Genomic DNA, 22349 nt, shown 5'->3' with positions numbered 1-22349 from the left:
AGCATTGATGGCTACTCCATGGGCAGGAGGGGCGAGCATATTTGGCATAGGCTTGTGTCCCCGTTCGGGGAATTTTCTTGTGTCTGTACACCTAAGAGCTCGTGAGAGTAACAAAGGTCAGAGACATGACAGGTTTGTTTCTGGCTTCACCGCGATAGATCATATGAGGGGGAAATATACCGGACTGACTTCTGGAAGCGCCATCGAACTCTCATCAGAAACTTACCACTGATGTAGTATGCAACGGCTATGCACAGGTCTTTGGTCAGAGTAGAGGGACCTATGAAAGGTATCCCTGACAAACCATTGCCACCTCATGTATTTATTGACCGCAGAAACAGGAGACACCTCTGATAGGCCTGTTGGCCATGTTGATGTGCAAGCCGTCTCAGTAAGGATGCGTGCCCCTTCTAGCTGTCAGTTGTCATACTGACACGTGGGGGCGACTCGAGCAATTCTGAGGGAGTGCTGAGATGAACAACAGAACCTCAGTGGCAGCAGGGCCGTTGTCTCCTGTTGTACAAATATGAGGAAACAGACTGGGGTAGAAGGTCCTGGACGATGTGGTATGCAAGCATCCGCCTGTACTTCATTCTGACTCTGAGCCCGTGGGGCTACCTTTGAAGGCGAGGCAACCAATTCGTCATTCTTGGCTCTCCTTCGCGGCTCACAGTTCAGTCCTGATCTCCAGCCTCCAGGCTGTACCAGGGAGTCAGCCATTCAATCAATGAGAGACGAACTGCAATATTAATTAGACGAAGCCAAGACTGTGTGGTGCCTTTGGAGTTCAGAGCAAAAGAGAGGATGTATCCGGAAGTGTAACGGACGGCACGGAGTGAAGGCTGACCTATCCACACCCAACAGCTCCAATACGCACCCCTGTTGCAGTTCTTTCTGCCTTATGGTCCTCCTAATGCGGAGGGGAATTCTAGAGGCTATAGAGGAGCTGTTTGATAAAGCGGGACTCTGGACTCAAACATATCTCCTAGGTGGATGAACAAAACCATAGCAGTAGGACAACGCAACAATACGTTCATATTCATCAAAGTGTCTGGAAACCTCATCCTTGCATTTCTCCCTCGACTTCAAACTGAGCCCAATTTCTTTTACTATATCATTAATAGCCTGCCCCGACATCGTTCCGTCATCTATCACTTGGTGGCTGTTCCTAGTATCTGCTAGCACCAGGCGGTGGGAGCTCGTCAACGGAGCTCTAGCCCCTTGGAAGCCGGCATTGAAACTGAAAGAACAAAGAAAACATAACGAAGAGTGTCGGCCTGACCTAGACAAGGCGTGACCGACTTTTTGGAGTTGCAGGTTCCCGAGCAACTTTGCTGGCCGAGCCAGCTCAGGCTAGGGTTCCTCACCACCGCCTATTTTGGTACACGCAGGCATATTTGCCATTTCCCGGCTTGTTTGTCAAGCTGAGGAGTGACTTGAAAGGCGAAGAGTTCCCCCCAGCTGTAGTGTTGCGGCTGTCTGTCCTTCCCTGCAATCCAGAAGTAGTTATATCACGGCCGCTGCCCGCTGTACTATCCAAACCACTTGGTTAATCCATCTCTTTACGGCCAAATATCTGGCCTCCTGCATCTATCGAACATCTTTACGCCTCTCAAACTTCTATTTCTTGCAAAATTTACTGGTTTTCATCATGTTGTCCCTTAAAGGTCTCCTGAACCCAGCACCAGCTGGAGATAATGATTCCCCTTTTCCTCGACCAAGTCTTGCGCTCGAGTTTCCACCAATCCCGAACTTCGAAGAAGCATCAAATCAATCTGGGAACCGTTTTATGATGGTTTCTGATAGATCTGGGCCGAAAGACGCCAACAATATGGCAAAGTCGAAGCTGCGCGGTCCAGTCAAGTTTCACCCTTTCGAGCGTCTCGACGAGATTTCTTTGCAAGAGATACGCCGATTCCGAGTCAAGCCATTTGGAAATATCCAAGATTCAAGCCTTCACATCCCATACAACAGTGGCAAAAAGGACTTTTACGAAAAGACAGGACGAGAGAGCTTCGAGGGTAAGTAACCAAGTCTAACGTCGACCACCAGTTATTGACGCAAGCCTAACAGTTTTCAAATACGAGTTCACCTTGGCTGAACAGAATACTGAATACGCTGTGATGTGGGACTATAACGTCGGGCTCGTTCGCATGACCCCTTTCTTCAAATGTCGCGGCTACGGAAAGGCAAGTAAAAGAACAAGCCTCGATATACATATACTAACTGCCAATGGAACAGACAATTCCGGCAAAGATGTTAGGCCTCAACCCGGGGCTCAAAGAAATCACACATAGCATTACTGGAGGCTCTATAGCTGCTCAAGGTTTGTTCCATTCATCAGCGCCTTCTGGTCGTTTGCTCATCAGTCTACGCAGGTTATTGGATGCCATACACATGTGCCAGAGCTGTCTGCGCTACCTTCTGTTACTCTATCGCGGGGGCCTTGATCCCAATCTTTGGCCCAGACTTTCCGTCTCTTTGTATTCATCCCAGCGCGCCTGACTTCGGCCGCATGGTCATCAGCCAGCAAATAATCATCGAAGCTACCCATGAAGCCGAGATGACTCGGCGTATGCATATGAGCACGATCCCACCTAGCTTCCACGGCGCTACGAGCTATCCGAGAGACGACTGCAGTATTCCCCCGGGCATTTATGCTCAAGACGAGCGCCGCCATCGATTCCGACCCCGTCTGGTCTGTGATCCGTCATGGGCCATGGACAGCGACGTCGAATGCCATTACATGTCAGCTCCCAACTCAGCCTCGAGTAGCGGCTCAGGACTACCTGGCTATATGGTGACTTCTCGTCCGGGATCTAGCTGGACCGTTGCAAACCAGTCTAGCCCTGAGCCTAATCCCTTGCTCAGTGCGGTCCCTCGCATCCCACCTTTGCAGAATGAAGGAGCTCTCTCGTCTGCGCCTTGGGGACCTAAGAGACGACTGGAATACGAAGACTGGGATAGATTCTACAGAGAGAGTGCCAGCCCCGCCATGAGCCCGAGATCTGTTCTCATGGTTTCGACCCCTGAGGCCAGTCCTATGAGGCAACGAGTGATCAAGACGCGACACAGCGTACCTGATGCCGCCCAGAAGGACGCAGCCATGCTTCTCTTAAACCTGAGGATGCAGGACCAGGGGCCCTCTGTTCCCAACGCCGTCGAGTCGCCGCCTCCTATCCAATTGGAGCCTGATTTCGGGGAAGGACGTCGTAATAAGAGACTGCGAGCCACTTCATTGTCCAAGTAACTGTGACAGAAAGGGGAAAGGCGCAATGGGTTTCTATCGACAAAGGAGTCTTTGGGGTTATAGTATTTCACAGCGAATAGAATGGAAAATTTCGGACACTTGGGTTCACTCAATTACTCAATCACCAGTATCTGGTGGCATCTCGATCATCTCATAACGGCATATAGCACATCATTTAGGGCCTAGGAAACAGCAATCGCAAGTATTAGTTAGTACACGAACATCATTGTAAAACAAAGTAACTTTTTTATTATTCTTTCCTACATCCATCAGCTTGTCTCTCCCTTTTCAGCCGCTCTCTTTGCCTTGTGCTCCTTTGTCCATGCCTCTGCCTTATACTTAGGAACGACAAAGATCCTCACCACCTCATCCACTACCTCAACCTTACCCGTTCCCAAAACCTTCAGCAGCGGCACTCGCTTGCCCATCTTTAGGAGGCCACCCTGTGTGGTTTCCACAAACGCCTCTACGCCTGCTGTCGTGTACAAACCCTCCTTGTCCCACGGCAGAGGGAAGATATAGCTCAGATGATCCTCGAGCGAATGTGTTTCCTCAAACGCCTTGATGAAATCAGATTCCAGGTGTAGAGGGTACAGCAGCACTGTTGGGAACGCAAGCGTGCTGCGGGGATCATCAGGATCTGGGAGAAGCGCAATGCCCGCGTCTTCCATCTCTGGTGGCTGAGAGGTTGTGCGTGTGGGTATATTCCTCGCTCGCAGTGCGGCCTTGATGAGAAGTGCACGTCGCTTCTCCTTTGCTTCGCGCTCTGCGTCCCTCTTTCGTCGCGCGTCGATCTCTTTAGCTCGCTTAATGATATCGTCCGCTACAGCACGTAACGAAGCATTGTTTTGGTCTAATGAAAGACCGCGCGCACAAACATCATCAGCCTCCTGGATACGGTCCACTGCAATGAGTGCTCGTGCACTGCGGAAGTATGCCTTGATGTTTCGCGGGTTGAGGCGCAATGCCGCCGCGCAATCAAGCCAGCAGCTGCGGTAGTTCTTAACAGCAAGGTGGCATGCTGCCCGGTTGACGTAGAGCGCTTCGAGAGTCTCGCGCTGCTTCTGAATCTCCTGCTCAGTGTCGATTACGCCCTCCTGGTTTTTCGTCTGCTCGCCCCTGGCGCGCTTGCGCTCTTCGCCTGCGAGAATAGCAATACCCTTTCCGTAAAACTCCTTTGCGTCGGCGTAGCTCTTAAGTTTGAAGTACTCATTTCCACGCTCCTTGAACTCCTGGCCGTTTTCGAGAGGTGTACCTTCATACGCGAGAGCCTGCAGTGCTGCAATGTCTTCATTCTCCTCACTAGCATCAAGGTCTGTCATGAAAAGGGGCGACTTGTTTAGATCTTCCCATACTTCGTCAACAGTCTTTCCGCTAGCGATGGCATGAGCTGGGGGCAGCTGAGGTTTGGTGGCCTCTGTGGCACCGGCATTTGGCTGTGGTGAGGCCTGCTCCAGCTTCATGGCCTCATCCATCTTGTTGGTGATTTCCTCGATTTCCATATTTTTTACTTTTAGAGCAGAAGAACCTGCTGCTGCTGTCTTCAAATCAGGAATATTGTGGTGAGTCTTATACTTCAGATGTCATTGGTGGGTGGATTCGGAGTGACTCGATTGCTAAAATTTGAGCTTCTCCAACTTTAGGGTGGGTGGCGAAAATTCTATTGGGCATCAGCTACCTTAACTATAACGACTCAAGAACATTATACAGGCTAGGGGAGGAAAGAAAACTAGGACCTTGATCCTAAGTGATAAAAGACTTAGGTAACTTAGCATCAGTTTATAATTAATTTTAGGATATCTATTTCTACTTTTGTTTTTATACCTTATATCAAGGTCTGATGTTTTCTTGCTCGTAGAGGACAGGGAACCTACTAAGATGGGAGTGGTCATGTTTGTAATTACTTCTATTCCTATTTACCTTGCTTTTATCTAACTTATATACTAAACCCCATATTCAACCGTAAACCCAATTCAAAAACAAATAAACTCCAAAAGTTTTTTTCTTCAATAATCAAGCCAAACTCCAAAAAGCAAAAAGTCATCACAAACCAAATCAATCATTATACCTGGGGTATACATAACTTCGTAAAAGCGGCCGTGATAAACACCATCCTATCTACCAGTCGTTTTTATACGCAAATCATCAAAACATGCTTGAACTCCAAACTCATGAGGGCATGATAAAACAGTATGACTTGCTGCAGGCAATCAAGTCTAAAAAGGGCTGCAAAACCCGCGAAGTCGCTTCGGCATGTTCGACCTGATCGGATTTCCAACTGCGCTGCGTGCTCCTCATGGGGAGTCATAAAACTCAGTCTCAGTCACTGTGACAGCCTGTTTGTTAGGTATTTTGGAGATTTCCCCATAAGGCTCCTCATTGCGCCGGCGAGGAACAGAGAAGCACTGAACGGCTCCCAAAATAGCGACAATAGCGCTACCGTACCAGGCTAAGGCAGAGCAATCTGATTTGGTACCGACCGTCCACAAGAATCCAGCGACGGGTGAAGCAATCATTCGGCAAGCAGCACCAGCACTTGCTGCCAAGCCGTTCACTTTTCCAAGAGCGCTTGGGGCTGGTGTAGCCTCCTTGATGAGGATCATAAGAAGTGGATATAGTATAATGGAGAGAATGTTGCGGATGATGAGACAGCCGTAGATAGCGGGGTATAAAAGGCTCTCAGGAACAAGGAGGAGCATGGGCATCAGCACGTAGATAATAGGGTGGAGGACAGTGACGAGCAGGAAAAGGCGATAGGTTCCAAGCATCTTGACAGTCCAGGGGAAGACAAAGACCTGGATAAACAGAGCGATACCGCCGTCGATTGCCAAGATCACACCAACATCGCGTGGAGTCATGCCCAGGCCACCAGGCGAGTAGAAAGGAAAGATAGACCCCTGTTTGAACATCTCCACAGCATCAACACGGCTGTCTTCGAAGAATATGGGCAGCAAGTGGTCGAACGTCATGGCATGGTAAGTGAAGATTGACAAGGCGACAATGAAGCCAACAACACGGCAATTCCAGATCTTGATGGGAGCTGCAGCTGTCTTTTCGTTTTCGATACAGAGAGTATCCCAGTCCCCGATTGAGCCATCGGTTGAATCCTCGACTGTCTCTATCGCACCATACGCCTGTGGCTCAATCTCGGTGGCCATTCGGTTGTTCATCATAAGGGGGGTCTCCTCGCTGACGTGGTATTCGCTGGTAGGAACGTGCTGGACCATGTCGGGATGGGTTTCTTCGAGGAGGAGGAAACCGAGCACAATGCTCACAAGCAGCAATCCTGCGCAGATAACGTTGGGCAGCAAGTAAGGTTGGCGCTGGAAGAGGCTGCCGACTGGGAAAGATTCGGGCCAAGAGTCATGAGGGTTGGCAAACATCCCACCGATAGAGGGTCCAACAATGGTTCCAATGCTCCAGACAAAAGGCATAATAGAGTATGCACGTGCTAAAATATCGATCAGCCGTGGAAATTCGAGCAATGATTTGCAGACTTACGCTCATGCTCAGGTTTGGTGACCAGCTCGCCAACCATGGTTTGGATTACGCCAATATTGCCATTAAGCAGACCACCAAGGAGACGACCAAACAAGGCAATACCGAAGCTTGGAGCCACTCCTACTATCAGCATGCTGATCATTGTACCTAAAGATCCAATAATCAAAACAGGTTTGCGGCCGATACGATCGGACAGGGCGCCCCAATACGTTCCCATAACAGCTTCAGCAAGCGAAAATGCGGATATAAGGATGCCAGAGTAGAACGAAGCATCTTCCTCGCGGCCTATTTCGAAGCGTTTGACAAGGGCCCAGGCGTATGGGAAGATGGACGTTAACGCGATAGGCTCAGCGAGTCGGACAATGGCTTATTTGAAGTTAGCACATATTGTTGAAGTGCAATTTCTGATCTTACCCAGGAGGAAGAGCTGCATGGCCGGGAATGCATCTGGGTCACGAGGACCAGCGCGAAGCATACCCATGTTGGATAGATGTGATGGATCACAGCCTGGATGGAAAGAAAGGCAAGTTGTTGAGCTTGTCAAAAAGAATCAATCGCCGCCTTGATCCCAAATTGGGTGGGAAAATAAGCAAAGCGACGATTCCACGGAAGTGATATTTGGAAAAGGCAGAAAAATGGTGGTTATCGTAGCCCTTTGGGATGGAAGTGGCTGTCTTGGTGGAGAGTTTGGAGAGCCAGTTAGTTAGTACGGGATTTCACAAGGAAATCAGCAATAGCAGAATCACAACAGTTAAGATGGATGGAAAAACAAGACCCCAGACTGGAGATGGAAAGTGATTCAAACTTGGATATAAAAAGTTTAGTAGTTAGACAAGAAGAAAAGTTCAGTCACGAAGGAAAGGAAAGAGGTGGGAGATGGGATATTTCTACCAAAAGTCAGTCAAGCAAGGTGCAAGTGCAAGTTGGAGGAGAAGGAGGAGAAGAACATGTATGCCCGTGTAAGTGCGGCGACACCTTTTGGTGGGGACCGAAACCGCAATTAACAAGGGCCAACTCAACTCCAACCTTGGAACAAGCCCAGACGCTTCGCTTGGTCGCTCGCTCTCCCTGGCCGATAAGGTCCCGTCAACTTACTCGGCGGAGAAAAAAAAGAACCTGGCTTTTGCTTGCAGTGGAACAGTCGAAGCTTCGTTTGCAGCATGTGGGGCGGCCGCTAAGCTTGTCCTTGTTGCTGGGAGTTGCATACACCATCAGGAAATTTGAACCAACAGTTGCATACGACAAGGCCCAGAGAAGAAAAACTGGACGGTAGAATAACGCCGGGCGCGGCCAGAGTGAGACAAAGTTTGCCTGATCTTCCTTCACCCGTTTGTTTGTCGTCCTGGTGTCATGTGTCAGAGATAAGAGACTCTGAATCATCTACATACTGTACGAGCAATTGGATGTTTCTGGTGTTTCCGTTCACTACTGCGAGGACATGGCATTGAAACGCTACACCTTCTTGCCTCCCTGATATCGGTTCACCTGCATACATATGCATGCATCTCTGGTCTGAGACTTAACCAGATAACCACACCTCTCATGCTCTTCTCGTGCCACTGTTGACTGCAGGCATGAAGTGTCTCGTGATACAGGAAGACGAGACTGCTCCACGGACTATCGCAGCCAAATTTCCGGACTGTCGGCAGGTGGTCACTTGGACACAGAGAGTGAATGGAGCCCATCTTTAGACGGGACCGATGGAGTCGTTGGCGTTGGCGTTGGTGTTGCTTCACTCAAGTCCGTGTCAAGTGTGTCTTGGTCTCCAAAGATGGAGGGGAACTCTCGGGAGCGTCCTGGATTCTGCATGCAGCTAACGGGAATATGTCACTTGATTGGGCGGCTTGACCGATGGTGGTCTGTGTCAAGGTTCCATCCCCAACGTCGCATGCATGTCGATTGCCGGTGGACCACCCCTAGGATGCCATTGAGGCCAGAGTTCCTTCTAGCGTATGACTTTATCCGGTATCTGAGATTTGAGCGTATGTAATGATTGGCTGTGTCTTTTGTTTAGGCCCGCCACCATGGAATTGAAAATTCTCTCTTCTGGTCGTTTTGTTGCATTGCATTCGTTTGTTCATTTCCATCGGAGCCGATGACCGGGCATTGAGCGACTACTAACGCAAGAGTGTCTCTGGTGTTGAATCCTTCTCTTCGTAACATCAACTCAATAGCCGCGTAACGACTCAAGCCATGTCTTGGCTTGAATCAGCCACACAATTCTGTACATAGCAGAGCTGTTATGAAGATACAGTTGTTTAAGTCAGTGAAGGCACCAGCGATGAGAAAGAAGTTCGATCAATACAACACCGTATCATATCCTGACAAAGGAAATGATATTCGTTATCAATATAATCGCAAAAGTTTGTTTGTACCAGTATGTGGTGTTGATACCTGCGTATCCATTTCATCGTCTCCTCACTCTCGCGGACTTGAGGAGATCCCAAGTAATCCAGATGGTTCCATGCATGGAACTCAACCGCGGACAAGGCCCTTGCGACCGCAACCCTGCGTAATACCGGCCAAGCTCCGTTACTGGTGGATTCAAGCTCCAACATGTCTGGAAAGCGAGATACGAACTTGGAAAAGGATGCGGCTCAACAACGTCAGTGGCAGATCAGGTTTCAGATTCGAGAATACGACAAAAGCAATAATTCACAACCTCCCGACATCATTGACTATTGACTATCTTCTGAGTGGCGCGCTAAACAACGTTCAAAAGAAACGACGTAGAGGGACACATGTCAACAAAAGCGACCCTGAGAAAAAAACATCCCGAGAACCGGGCGCGTCCGTTGAGCGGATAAGGGGGCCTTGAGGCTAAAGCCGAGAGAGAGATTAGATGGCTGCAGGTCAATTGAAAGCGGAAAAGGTGATGTTGCTGCAACGTGCGACTTTGGCGAGTTGGGTTTGGTTTGGCGCTTGCATTGCTTGGCTCATGGTGGTGGGAGTCTGTGCACCTACGCCCGCTGCTGGTTCCATCTGAGACTCTGGTCTCTGCGAGATTCCTCGGAAACTTTACGGCCTGGACGGACTGACACCCCCTTACCTCCATCTTCTGGTCTCCCTCGTCCCGTCCACAACACACCTTTCTGGCTTCCCGACCTCCATCTCGATGGCCGAGTAAGGTAGTTCATCACAATTGCCCCTTTGTCAAACATCGTCATTTTCCCCATCTGATTTTCAATTGTATGTCATTCGATGAAATGATTCATAACTTGTGCTCGTTGGTCTTTCATGGCTTGACTGGCGTTTCACATGCATCCACAAAGGTCATTTCCTTGGGCAACCTAAATTGAGTGTCTTTGCTTATCTCGCAGATCACCAGCGTCTGGCCTGTCGTTGTGCGACCCACCAGCTGTTGACCTGCATTGGATCCCTAATCCCAAGCACACTGCGCTGCCTGCGCTGCAATCATGGTTCCATGCAATTTGCACTTTGGTCAATCGCCGATAGTGCTCCGTGCCGAGTCGACTCACCAGCTTACCTCTACCTTAGGCTCTTGTGGTAGTGCGAGCAACGAGACCCAGCCACCATATATACAGTTGCAGCAGTCAACGCTCGTCCACCGCCTTTTGCTGACCCTACCAACCCTCACTCACATGCAAGGCATGAACTGGACTACCAAAGGAAAAGAGCTCCGGACTCTAGAGATTCCGGTGACCAGACGCTTTAGCATTCTCATTGCGGGGGAAGTATGAATTAGATCGCGTGGTCTATGGCTCTCTTGAACTTGGCCCCGTGGTCTCCAAGAGATTCCCCTTCGTCTCTTTGCGCTACGCATTGCAAAAGACCTGTCTGGGCCCACTGTCGTCTAGGGCTTCCTGCACTAATTACCCACCGCATCTCAGCGTATGCATCAAACGAAGCGGCTAAAACTGCTTGCGCTAGTTCCCGCCTTGTCCTCTGCGCCGACTCCACCAGTCAAGGTGGGACTATTTCAACGACACACCATGAACACGGCTGCGACAACGGCAACACCTGAGTCGAGGATGAGGGTGAGAGCGACTTTCAGGCTGATCTTTATGTGAGACTGCTGATTGAAGGATCAAACTGGACTAGGATCTTCACATTAACGGTCCGATGCCCTCAACTGGTCACAGAATTGAGGCAGAGTATCAGTTGTTCCATCACCTTTGCATTTCTTCGGACCATCGGCTCGCTCACCGACCCAAGCGCGACTCGTGTTGCCAGTCTGGCACTTATGACGGTAACAATCACAACACTCTTTCCAAGATATCCCGATGATCCGCAACTACCAGACCAGGCTAATACCAAGCCAAAACATGAGGTCCAGGCCTCGTTTAATTGCGGGTAGGCGAGCAAATGCTGGCAATCCCCGCACAGGGAAACTGACTTGTAATATAATGTGGAGATATATCCCAGGATATGTTGCCAGTCTTCCAAGTGAACGAAAACAACAGCATTAGCGTGTTTTGAGCTGGGAGCCACTGCGGAAACTATCTCGAAGAACCTCATTTCACTCTGTTCCATCACATGAGCACCTCCAAGCCCTCACCTAACAAGACTAGGGACATAGACCATGGATCTTGTGATGATTTGACAAAATCTCTCCATTTATTGTAGACTGAACTATACTATTCGTAACTTGGGATCGAAGTCGTCTGTTCTCTAACCTCCATTCAGTCTGTAACATAGGATCAGATGCCCAAGCGTCGTGAACACACCGGGCGATCGCATATCGTATCCCGGCTGCAAGCCTCGCCTTTATCATAAGCTGTTCGGTTAGCTAGCGTATGGGATTCCCGTGTTGAAGTGGCACATCAGTAACTTCAGATGCGTGCTACATATGGCATGCATTTTCTCATGCCTGCCTGAACTCATATGCAAGATGTGTTTACCACTAGACTAACTTGGGATTCTTCAACTGCCTCACCGACAGGGCCAATTGCAACTGATTGAACCCCTCATTCTTCTTCAGTCCCTTTGGAGGTGTAGCTGACCAGGAAGTTGTTACTGTGTCACCCAGGCGGGATGCTTCAAAGTCAGATCAAACGTTGACGCCCCCCAGATCAAGCTAAAAACGGTCGTGAAAGGGTGGTTGTGAACCCTGTGCTGTAAGTTCTGGAACTTAAAGATCGGCATTCCAGTTGTGATAGTCTAGGGTGGCAACTAAGGATAACTCATTGTTTAACATCAATCGTGGCGTTAGGCACGAGATATTCATTTATACTGTAGCCAAGGAACGGTGCCGGCATGAATTGTGCCTTGCAACATGGGAGTCATACGCGTACTGCCTGTGTTTCGAAGCTCAACGTCTACATGTTCTCTCTGTGATACATCGCATTCTCAGGTACGCTCGCTTTTGTTGTGTATCCATTCAGGCCACGTAACTACCGCCTCTTTTTCATGGACTTCGGGGAAAGCTTCATCAACTCGAAGTCCTCTTGGAGATCTGTTGTCTTTAGTCCACGAGAACCATGCCACGGCAGATAATGCAACTAAGTAAGCAATTGCAAGTACACACTAATGAAAAGTTTCGAGATCAATATTACGATTATGTTATGACGCTCTCGAGTTCATTTTAAAATTACGTCTATCGTATATGCAGCTAGACTTCTATGATCTACAAAGAATGCCTCACTACGTCTTTTCAATGCCCATCTCCTTCAGAATAGCCTTATACCGTTCCGCCTCCTCAGCCATCGCCTCAACACTTCTTGCTTTACGGTCCTCGTCATCGACTCTCCTCAATCCTCCACCCGGCTTCGGTCGGGCACCCATCTCCTTATCCCATAACGCACCACCGACATTACCCTCCTCCCCGGCAAGTTTAACATACACGGCATCCGGGCTTCCCATGTCCCCAGCCGTCCGCGGAACAACGTGGACGTGAACATGTGGTACCGTCTGCCCCGCGTCAGCTCCGTCTTGCACAGCAACTGAGAAGCTTCCGGCTTCAGGTTCGGGGGTGCGGAAGTAAGCACGTGCAAGTAGACGCTGGGTAAGCTGCACTGTTGTGAAGAGATCCGAGATCTCAGTGGGCGTCAAGTCTGTCAGGCGTTTATGCGGATTATGCGGACAGACGAGAACATGGCCTTGAATCAGAGGTTTCAGATTCACCAGCGCGAAAGAGTGCGGTGTAGTGAGGAAGACCTGAAGAGTTGTCAGCATCTACTGACGATAAGAGCAAGGTCGGGTCTGAGCTTGACATCGAGGCTCAACATGATTCCTCACCTGATTTGTGACCTCAAAGGGCCCAAATTTGATATTTCGTCCGGCGGCTCCGGCTGCAGTCATGATGTTTCGCACTGAAGCACTCTTTGCAGTTGCCCAAGCTCTAGATCCAAGCATGCTCCAATTGGTAGAGGACCCTTTTCTGCAATTACTGTGGATCCCTTGGAACTCTGATCAGTTGGTGGAAGTGATTATTCTAAGATGAAATGTGAAGAGGGCTTTGCCTGAGTTTCGCCTTCTTCATTGTGTACAATCACGTCGTTTAAAGGTGGTGGTGATCTGATGTCATATGAGTGAGCTCTGGTCCCCTGTGAGAACTCAAATAGGACCCACATCTTTTGCACCAATTGTCTAACACTGAGCAGTTCGGCGGAGATCTATAGCTTTTCTTAATAGAAGAGTGTTTAATATGATTGCTGAGCAGTTGATGATGGTATGTTTGATTCATGAGTTGCTTCGTATATATTCTATGTCCAAATGCTCCAAAGTGTCCCTGATATTATTGTACAAGAGTTACCAATCACGGCGACCTGTGCACCTTTGTACTGTAACATAAAACAAACAAAAGAAAATCGCTTCTGCTGAAAAGTCGGGCATTCCTTAGAACCTGACCTGGTCTTCCTCATCAAGAGGAACTTGGCCATCTGGGACTGTGAAAGCTTCCTCTGTCTGATTAAGAGGCCGTCGTTCATCTTCAGGCTCATCTTCCCATACGACTACAATTCGTTAGTCTCAGTCAGGTTACAAAGTGAGTTTCGACTTACCGTATGGCTTGATAGCAAAGCTTACCACAAGAGCAAATCCAAATACGCTTGCCAGCAGCACAAAAATACCCTGATCGAAATGTCCAACTGTAAGGGCATACACTCCATTAAACAAGACTGGCCCCAACACTCGCGCAAGAGCATGCATCATGCCGATTGCTCCGAGTAACTGGCCAACTCTTTCAGAAGGTACATGTTTGGTGATCATAGCTTGCCCAGTTGCACTCCCAAGACCTCCGACAGCGGTCATCATACCGCTGACGACAAACACTCGCGATGAACGGGCAAATACATATCCAAGGGATCCAATAACATCTGAAGTCAAAGCGATTCTCAGGATTAGGACGTCAAGCTCATCTGCGCCACGGTTCCTTTCGACAGCAGCCACACCGGACTCGCGACGACGACGAGCTGCTGGGCGGATGCGGCCAAAGTAGTTGATAACAGGGTATATTCCCATGAGGACCACGACGCGAACAAGTGAGAGAAGAGACACAAACTCCGACTTTTCTAAGAGATCCCAATGGTACGTCCGTCCGCAGTAGAGAACGATGACAGCACCTGCGGCCATGCTTGCTCCGAGGATGATGGTATCATTGATCGCAAGGGCGATCAAATTTCGACGAAGAGCCGGCGATGTGCCAGGGCCAGTAGGATAGAGAGCCTTGAGAGGAGCGAGAGGGTTTGCTGTTCGAAGGGTATTCACCCATGATGGCGAGACAGGAGATTGCAACTCCTTGTCCTTTTGGTACTTCTCCCGCGCTACCAATTGTTTCCTTTGAGACAATGACTCGGGAACAACAAGCCAGACGAAAAGCATGAAAGCAATATGGCATCCCATGACAACATAGAAAATAGATAGCAAACTACCAGTCCACTTGACGAAGTAGCCTGCAAGAAGAGGACCAAAGGCAAGTCCCGTGAACAGGCACGCATGCACGTAGCCCATAGACACGGCGCGTTTTGAAGGAGGGGTGCAGTCACTTGTGTAAGACTGTGTCATGATACTTCCTGTAGTGAAAGACCCTGTCATACCGTCAAAGGCGCTACCTAGAAGCAGCCAGCGATAGCTGATAACATCGGGGTATCGGGCAACCAGGATAGTGATGAACTCTGCCAAGATTCCACCAACAGAAGCTAGAGCCATAAGCCGTGTACGACCATATCGATCAGATAGATGGCCGATTTTCGGTGCAACTATAGCACTTAGAATGCCAGTGAATAAATTCATGACCAGCATGAATTTTGCCACGTTTGCTTGCACCTCGGGAATATCGCATTGGGGATTTTCAGACCCAAGAAGAACAGGCTGGAAGACTGCATCTGGATTACGGCTGTGTTCATCTGCGAAATACTGCCTGCAAACGAGCTGAAGGATCCTTGTCGCATACACTGGTAAGTAAAGAAATTCTACATATCGCAAGCAACGGAAGCTTACAGGTCAAGTTTAGGAACCATTACACCTCCAAAGGCAAGGGTGAATATGATATATGGACCAAGCAGCCAATACACCTGCAAGCAAGGTCAGAGCTGAACAATGTGGTTTTGAACAACCTCTAGGCGCATACCGATGGTTGCCGCCACCAGGGTAGGCCTTCAAAGTCCTTGAAGGAATCCCAAGCGGGAGTTGTAGAAGATGTTTCACTATCTGCATCGCGAGCTTCGGAGCTGGTAGGCAGCAAACGTGTTGCTTCGTCTAGGATCGCAGACTCTTCCTCGTGGATACTATCATTTTTCGCCATGGTTTCCTAGCGCGCAAGCGGGACAAGTTTCGTCGGTTCGGGTCGGAGACAGAGAAGTGCTGCGCGCAGCAAAATGATGACCAGTGAAGCCTGTATTCAATCACGATGTTTCTGGGGCATGGCCAAGGGGGAATCGAGATGGGCGAGACTTTGAAAGGATAGTAAGGACTAGATCTTGCATGTCTCAGAAGCCAAAACAAGCGAGAGGGTTGCGTCGCTTGGAACTGGCATGAGATAAGTGTGACGAAGAAGGGATCTGGTCTGGTCTGGTCTGGGGAGGATTAATAATGTATGATCTAGGCGCATTTGGGGAGCTCTCTTGCGGATACATGATGAGTCCGAGTGCTAGGATGGTGTTGTGGAGTCCAACATCCATACTATCCACGTTGGGCCATGCCAATTGTCCCAGAGCCAGACGAAACACGATTGTTTTAGAACCTGATAAGCCATGGATGGGGCTTTGCTTTTCCTTTTTACAGTTGTCAATCTCTGAGTTGCTGTCGTCTATATACGTTAATGCCTTGGTCATTCTGATACTCAATCACGTTATGCTGGTGCCATTGTCGGGCTCATCACGGCATCACTCGATTCATGCCATATTTGCTTCTCTGGCACCTTTGTTGAGATAGATAAATGAATGACGCATTCCCTGCGTCCTATGCATACCATGCAAGCTGGGATCTGGCAGTATCTGATAAGCTAACAGTCATCATGGGTGCTGGCGTGGCTCGTTGGTCCCTCGTTGGCTTGATCTGATAGGCTACTGCTCCTGAATCCTGAAAGTGTGGCATCGAATCGCATCGGGTTTCGGGTTTTGATCCAACCGACTCCGCAAAGTCCGGGATCAACAGGAAACAAGCGCGCGGAATGGAATATCATATTAGAAATCTGCCTGAGTCGATGGCCGCGTATTGCAAATGTGCCTACAAACCTGCTACATACTCGAGCTACTGTGATAGTTAGTGATTAGCTCGCTCACTGCTTTATCTCTGAATTAACCACCAGATATTCAGATAGAAGCAGGACGATAATCCTTTGCGTACTCTCTATGTGTTCCAGAGCTACTGACGTTTATAATAACTTAAGTGGCAGGTAGCTCTTCCTTCAATATGTTCCATTGCTGGATGTCGAGAATTCGTGGCCGGTCATTGAGGAATACATGAAAGAATTGGTCCTCGGTTATCATGATTTCGGTCATATAGTTGTTGAGGCAACGCTGTATGATGTCCTGATACACTGTCGCAGCCGGCTGGCGAAAATCATCGTTAGATATCCGAGACCGCAGGGCCTCGATACTTCCAACTAGGATACTGAGGTCCCCGCAAATCATACATTTTGAAGGGAACAGCTCAGATCTCCCTATAACCACATCACTAGTGGTAACGACAACTGGATTTCTCCAGGGGAAGAGTGATAGTTCGGCCTGCACCCTTTAACGGCCAAGGTGAGGCAAGAAAACCTAGGACCTTCACCCCAACCTAAATGATAAAAAATACTTATGCAAGTCTCGTGTACTTAAGTACAGATTCAGACTGATTTATTTTGACATCCTCATTTAACGTCAGATGCTTTATGTCCCCCCGAGGAACGGGCTACTTCGCAACTGTGGGGCTTGTTGAGCTTAACATTCATCCAATGATAACCCCAGTCTGACTGAGTCAGCAACAACTGCGCGCTGTAGATGGAACTTGGATATTTTCAAGAAGCGTGTTTCGCAGCTTCGTCCAGGCTCCATCGTATTCAACCATCATCAAAAGCGCCTCAGCCAACACCGCCGCGATGCCCGTCGTCAAAGGAGGCGTTTGGACCAACATTGAGGATGAAATCCTCAAAGCCTCCGTCTCCAAGTATGGTCTGAATCAATGGGCGCGTGTCTCATCGCTGCTGGCGCGCAAGACGCCCAAGCAATGCAAAGCCAGATGGAACGAATGGCTCGACCCAAGCATTAAGAAGATCGAATGGAGCAAGGAGGAAGATGAAAGACTTCTCCATCTCGCCAAGATTATGCCCACTCAGTGGCGCACGATCGCTCCTATTGTCGGCCGAACAGCAAACCAGTGCCTCGAACGATACCAGAAGCTCCTCGACGAAGCCGAAGCGAAGGAATCATCCAGTCTTGGGCTGATGGGTCCGGATGGAGGCGAAACGCAAGCACCAAGCGCCGATGATGTTCGAAGACTCCGGCCGGGCGAGTTAGATCCCGATCCTGAGACGAAGCCTGCGCGACCCGACACCATAGATCTCGACGAGGACGAAAAGGAGATGTTGAGTGAGGCTCGAGCCCGCTTGGCGAATACACAGGGTAAAAAGGCCAAGAGAAAAGCTCGAGAGCGTCAACAAGAGGAGTCGCGACGTCTTGCTGCTCTACAGAAGAGACGAGAGCTCAAGACAGCTGGAATCAATATCAAGGTCACATCCAGGAAAAAGGGTGAGATGGACTACAACGCCGATATTCCTTTCGAGAGAAAAGCTCTCCCTGGCTTCTACGACACATCAGAGGAAATGGTGCAGAACGAGGCTCAACGCGCAGCTTTCGATCCTCGGAAACAACAGCTAGCCAACAAGCGCAAGGGTGAGGGCGAGGATGACAACGACCGGAAGCGAAAGAAGACCGATAAGGATGGGGCGTCGGAATCATACAAGGCTGCTCTGAAGGCTGGTCAGCTACAGAAGATTCGAGAGGCAGAGCAGAGCAGTAAGCGTCGTGGTCTGGTTTTGCCCGCTCCCCAAGTCAGTGAGGGCGAGTTGGAGGACATCGTCAAGATGGGTAGGATGGGTGAGGCTGCCAATTTGAGAGCAAAGGAGAGTGAGAACGACGCTACTCGAGGACTTGTCAACACATATTCTACTCTGAACTCCGCTACCCCTATTCGAACACCAAAAGCCCCTGAACAAGAAGATCACATTGCCAACGAAATCCGAAATATTCGAGCGCTCAACGACACAAATTCTGTCCTTCTCGGTGGTGAGAACACCCCGCTTCATGAAGGCGCAGCCTCGACTGGTTTCGATGGCATCGCTCCTCGAAAGCAGATCATTTCTACGCCAAACCCAATGGCCACACCTCTGCGGGCAGATGGCCTGGGGGCCACGCCTGGTCGACCTGGACAAACGCCCATGAGAACACCAAGAGACACCCTATCTCTGAACCAAGACGGGGGAATGTCGATGGTTTCGGCTACACCCAGAGACATCAGGATGAGAGATATGGCTTTGCGCACCCAGCTCAAGTCAGGTCTGGCCTCTCTTCCCAAACCAAAAGATACGGAATGGGAGTTCGACATACCTGAGGAAGAGAAGGAGGCTATGCAAGTTGATGAGATGACTGAGGAGGATGCTGCAGAGCGGGACCGCCGAGCACGTGAGAGGCAAGCAGCTGAAGAAGCCCTCGAATTTCGTAGGCGAACTCAAGTTATGCAGAAGAACCTCCCCAGACCGGTTCATGTCGATCTGCCCAGTTTATTGAAACAGGCTACCAGTATATCAGATGTTGCTGAGTCCCTTATTGCTAAGGAGTCAGCGAACCTGATGGCGAATGATGCGATGAAATATCCTGTCCCTGGTGGCCATGTAAGTGGCGCCCCTAAGCCTCTTCAACAAATTGACGACAATGCTCTCGCGGAGGCACGTCTATTGATCATGTCCGAAACGAAACCTCTTCCCAAGTTTGAAGACATCCAGACTGCGTTCGAAGCACGCGCAAGCAGCTCGCTACTCCTCGGTCTGGGCTGTTACAATGATGACGAGGAAGAGCAAGGGGTGGTCATGAAGGTTGCATTCGATGTAAGTTTTGATGAGTTGCAGAAGTGAACCTTTATACTAACTGTTATCCAGGCTGTTCAAGACTCCATCATGGCTTCTGCTGAAGCAGGCGCTAAGCTAGAGAAGAAGCTATCACTTCACCTCGGTGGTTATCAGAAGCGACAGAAGATGCTTCGTGATAAGATGGGCGATGCTTATGAGGCCTTAGAGAAGGCACGCGTTGCCCTGGCTGGTTTCAAGACGCTAGCTATCTCGGAGGACGTGGCCATCGAGCGAAGACTAAGCGCTCTACGCGAGGAAGTCGGGTTTGTTAACCGACGTGAGAGAGAAGCACAGGAGAGTTATAGAAATGCAAAGGAAGAGCTGGACGCGCTCATGGCATCTGGAGTTAACGGGGTTCATAATTGATATGTTATGGTGTATAAATAGGGGCTCAATCGAGGCTAGCATATCTGGGTCTAATCTAACAATCTGTCCGCTAGGCATTACGCTCGTATACTTACTATCTTGTCCGTTCGTCCTTTTGATTCATCTTCACTTGATATATGTTCTCGAGTTTATTTGTGCTTTCTCACACCAAGACGGGGAAGCTTGATCGGCCAGATCATCACCACGGAGGCAAATGCAAACACGGCACAAGTGACGAATGTGAGCCGCAGCGCAGCTTCATAACTCACGATGACCTGTTCTCGGTACTTGGGCTCAAGCTTGGCCACCTCCTCAACCGATTCTCTCACACGACGAATAATCTCATCACGACCTTCTCCTGTGACGTACTGTCTGAGATAATGGAGCAAAGCGTTCTGAACAACAAGCGAGCTACTTGCAACACCAAGTACCTGACCAAGACTTCGCCACAGCATGAGTGTAGATGTCACAACAGCTTGCTCGGCTTGAGGAGATGCAGCCAATATCGCCATGAATGTTCCTGGGAATTGGAAACCCTGCCCAATCGATGAGGGTAGAAGGATGAAGAGATAAACCCAAGATGGGAGGTCACGCTGAAGGAAAACCAGGCCTATGGTTCCGATGAGTATGCAAATCGTACCACTTAAGGCCGGCCACTTCAAGCGGCCAGTCCAAGTCACGGCAAAACCAACGAAAGTACCGGTTGAAGAGGCAGCGATTGTCGGAATAATGAGGCGGAGACCAGAAGAGGTGGCAGATGTGAGGAGGACAGCCTGAAAATAGAGTGGACTGTATGACATGTTAGCAATGACGTACTAAAGATCAGTTTCAAGCTACAGGAGATGATCCAGGCTGCAAGCAAGTATTGAGAACACAGTAAGCAATGAGATACGGAACGTGCTGCCGTGTATCAAAAACGAGTTGCCCACAAGGAGCGTCACGTCGCACGCCTATAAGCAACGGATATGCTACAGTCCCATCAAAGGCGCAAATCTCTTGTTATACAAAGGGGAAAGACTTACATGTTGAACAGAATTGAGTTAGCGACAATAGCAGCAATGACATTTGAGAAAATCAGGTTTCCACGAGGCTGTCGGTTCAATAGATGAAGGGGCATGATCGGTTTATGGACCCAGGACTCAACCCATAGGAAGACGGGGAAAGTGATGGCGAATATTACAAGACTTGCAATAACAAAGGGGTGTGACCCTAAAAGATGTTAGTCAGTCACCATCAGCGTAAAATTAGACGTTGACTTACATGGAAGGACGTTGCCTCCAAGATTCAGGCCCAGAATCACAAATGTAATGGCGGTAGTCAAGAGCAACGAGCCCCTGATGTCGAATTCTTTGAGAGCCTGCCACACCCCCTTCCTCTCGCCCTGAATACCCAGATCATCCGGGATGGCAATCCATGCAACAACCATGCAGATCAATAGTGGCGGAATCTGAACTCCAAACTCCCATCTCCAGCCAAGGTAATCAGCCATTGCGCCTCCTGCAGCGGCACCCAGACTTGAACCAACACCATAGTTCATGTTGATGTATGACTGATACACGCCACGGTTCTCAATGGGGACAAGGTCTGACACAATGATCGAACCAATGGTCATAACACCACCAGCGCCGATTCCGCAAAAGGCTCGTCCGAGAATAAAACTCTCAATGCTGTTTGCAAGGGCACACCATGTCGTTGCGGCTGCAAAGATGCCCAGGGCTCCTACAAAAAGCGGCTTTCGGCCTAGGGCATCAGAGAGCCGGCCCAGTAAAGGTTGGAAGGCAGATGAAGTGAGGAGGAAAGCCGTGGAAAGCCACGATGCGGAGTTTGAGGCGTTGAAGTATGATGTAATGACAGGATGTGATGAAGCCATGATTGTACCATCGAAGCAAGATATGAAGTATGCTGTCAGAATCTGGGAGAAGATGAACCAGAAGCGTGTTGGAGATGTGTTATTGAGAAACGGTGTGTCTATCTCCGTCACAGCAGAAGTTGTTGATATTGCTGTGATGGAATGGCGTCGACTGTGGCTTATAAGAGGAGTCTCTTCATGGGGACGCACATTATCCAAGTCCTCAGAGATCTCACTCTCATCCTCATCTTCACCTTCAGCCTCACTGATCACTCCCTCCTGCTCCTCGTCGTGAAGGTAATGGCTAGCCTTATAAGAAGAAGGCCTTAGCATTGCACTCTCTAACGATTCAGGCTGCAGGAAGTGAGCACCAGTCGTCAAAGATCTCGAAAGATTTTCAAATTCTGCTGGATCAACGACACTTGCATCACTATCGCTGCTCCGAGAATTGGTCCGTACCGGAACAGGTACCGGAGCGGGAGCGGGAGCGGCACGGCCGGGGTCCGAGACCGGAGTCATCACGGCGGTTTAATAGCTTCGACAGGAAGTCTTGTTCGAAACTGACGAGGGGGGGAAAGAAGAGAGGGAAAGATTGCAACGAGATAGAAGGATTCCGACAGAACCTTTTTAAGGAAATAGGTTGGGGGACCATGTAGAAAAGAGTGGAGTCTCACTGTCGTGATCGCAGACTTTGCGGCGGATACAGCCAGAAAGTGGCCCCGCAAAGATCATCGGGATATTCCCGACTCGGACTGCCTATAATAGATGCATTGTCAGTGGAGGATTAGAAATGCGGTATCTTCCACAAAAGGTTTCTCAGTGCGAGTGTAGGTGTGAGTCAGGCAGAGAATTCTGACTATCTCTGCCGGCCGTTA

The 22349-nt window shown here is 49.4% G+C and overlaps 7 protein-coding genes across 7 annotated transcripts; 2 read left to right on the top strand and 5 right to left on the bottom strand.

Moving 5' to 3' along the window:
- Positions 1-1651: 1651 nt before the first annotated feature.
- On the top strand, positions 1652-3250 carry FTJAE_3823 (apses transcription factor xbp1; the record flags this gene model as incomplete). The annotated part of the gene is made up of 4 exons (XM_037350163.1): positions 1652-2021; positions 2074-2193; positions 2242-2258; positions 2318-3250. The coding sequence occupies 4 exons, from the start codon at positions 1652-1654 to the stop codon at positions 3248-3250; spliced, it is 1440 nt and encodes a 479-aa protein (XP_037209075.1).
- A 269-nt stretch (positions 3251-3519) lies between these two features.
- Positions 3520-4752, bottom strand: FTJAE_3822 (uncharacterized protein; the record flags this gene model as incomplete). Its single annotated transcript, XM_037350162.1, has 1 exon — positions 3520-4752. One exon carries the CDS (start codon positions 4750-4752, stop codon positions 3520-3522), a length of 1233 nt encoding a protein of 410 aa, XP_037209074.1.
- A 792-nt stretch (positions 4753-5544) lies between these two features.
- On the bottom strand, positions 5545-7232 carry FTJAE_3821 (tetracycline resistance TCR1; the record flags this gene model as incomplete). The annotated part of the gene is made up of 3 exons (XM_037350161.1): positions 5545-6701; positions 6752-7117; positions 7166-7232. 3 exons carry the CDS (start codon positions 7230-7232, stop codon positions 5545-5547), a joined length of 1590 nt encoding a protein of 529 aa, XP_037209073.1.
- A 5123-nt stretch (positions 7233-12355) lies between these two features.
- Positions 12356-13012, bottom strand: FTJAE_3820 (bis(5'-nucleosyl)-tetraphosphatase (asymmetrical); the record flags this gene model as incomplete). The annotated part of the gene is made up of 2 exons (XM_037350160.1): positions 12356-12886; positions 12950-13012. 2 exons carry the CDS (start codon positions 13010-13012, stop codon positions 12356-12358), a joined length of 594 nt encoding a protein of 197 aa, XP_037209072.1.
- A 537-nt stretch (positions 13013-13549) lies between these two features.
- Positions 13550-15455, bottom strand: FTJAE_3819 (tetracycline-efflux transporter; the record flags this gene model as incomplete). Its single annotated transcript, XM_037350158.1, has 4 exons — positions 13550-13665; positions 13714-15092; positions 15152-15225; positions 15282-15455. 4 exons carry the CDS (start codon positions 15453-15455, stop codon positions 13550-13552), a joined length of 1743 nt encoding a protein of 580 aa, XP_037209071.1.
- A 1779-nt stretch (positions 15456-17234) lies between these two features.
- FTJAE_3818 (pre-mRNA-splicing factor cef-1) lies at positions 17235-19625 on the top strand (the record flags this gene model as incomplete). Its single annotated transcript, XM_037350157.1, has 2 exons — positions 17235-19238; positions 19290-19625. 2 exons carry the CDS (start codon positions 17235-17237, stop codon positions 19623-19625), a joined length of 2340 nt encoding a protein of 779 aa, XP_037209070.1.
- Positions 19626-19774: 149 nt separating this feature from the next.
- Positions 19775-21993, bottom strand: FTJAE_3817 (multidrug resistance protein fnx1; the record flags this gene model as incomplete). The annotated part of the gene is made up of 3 exons (XM_037350156.1): positions 19775-20414; positions 20648-20834; positions 20886-21993. The coding sequence occupies 3 exons, from the start codon at positions 21991-21993 to the stop codon at positions 19775-19777; spliced, it is 1935 nt and encodes a 644-aa protein (XP_037209069.1).
- Between the last annotated feature and the right edge of the window lie 356 nt (positions 21994-22349).

The sequence above is a fragment of the Fusarium tjaetaba genome, assembly GCF_013396195.1.
Source record: "Fusarium tjaetaba strain NRRL 66243 chromosome Unknown NRRL66243_c0000071, whole genome shotgun sequence".
Taxonomy (NCBI): Eukaryota; Fungi; Ascomycota; class Sordariomycetes; order Hypocreales; family Nectriaceae; genus Fusarium; species Fusarium tjaetaba.
This window is presented reverse-complemented; position numbering and strand designations above follow the sequence as displayed.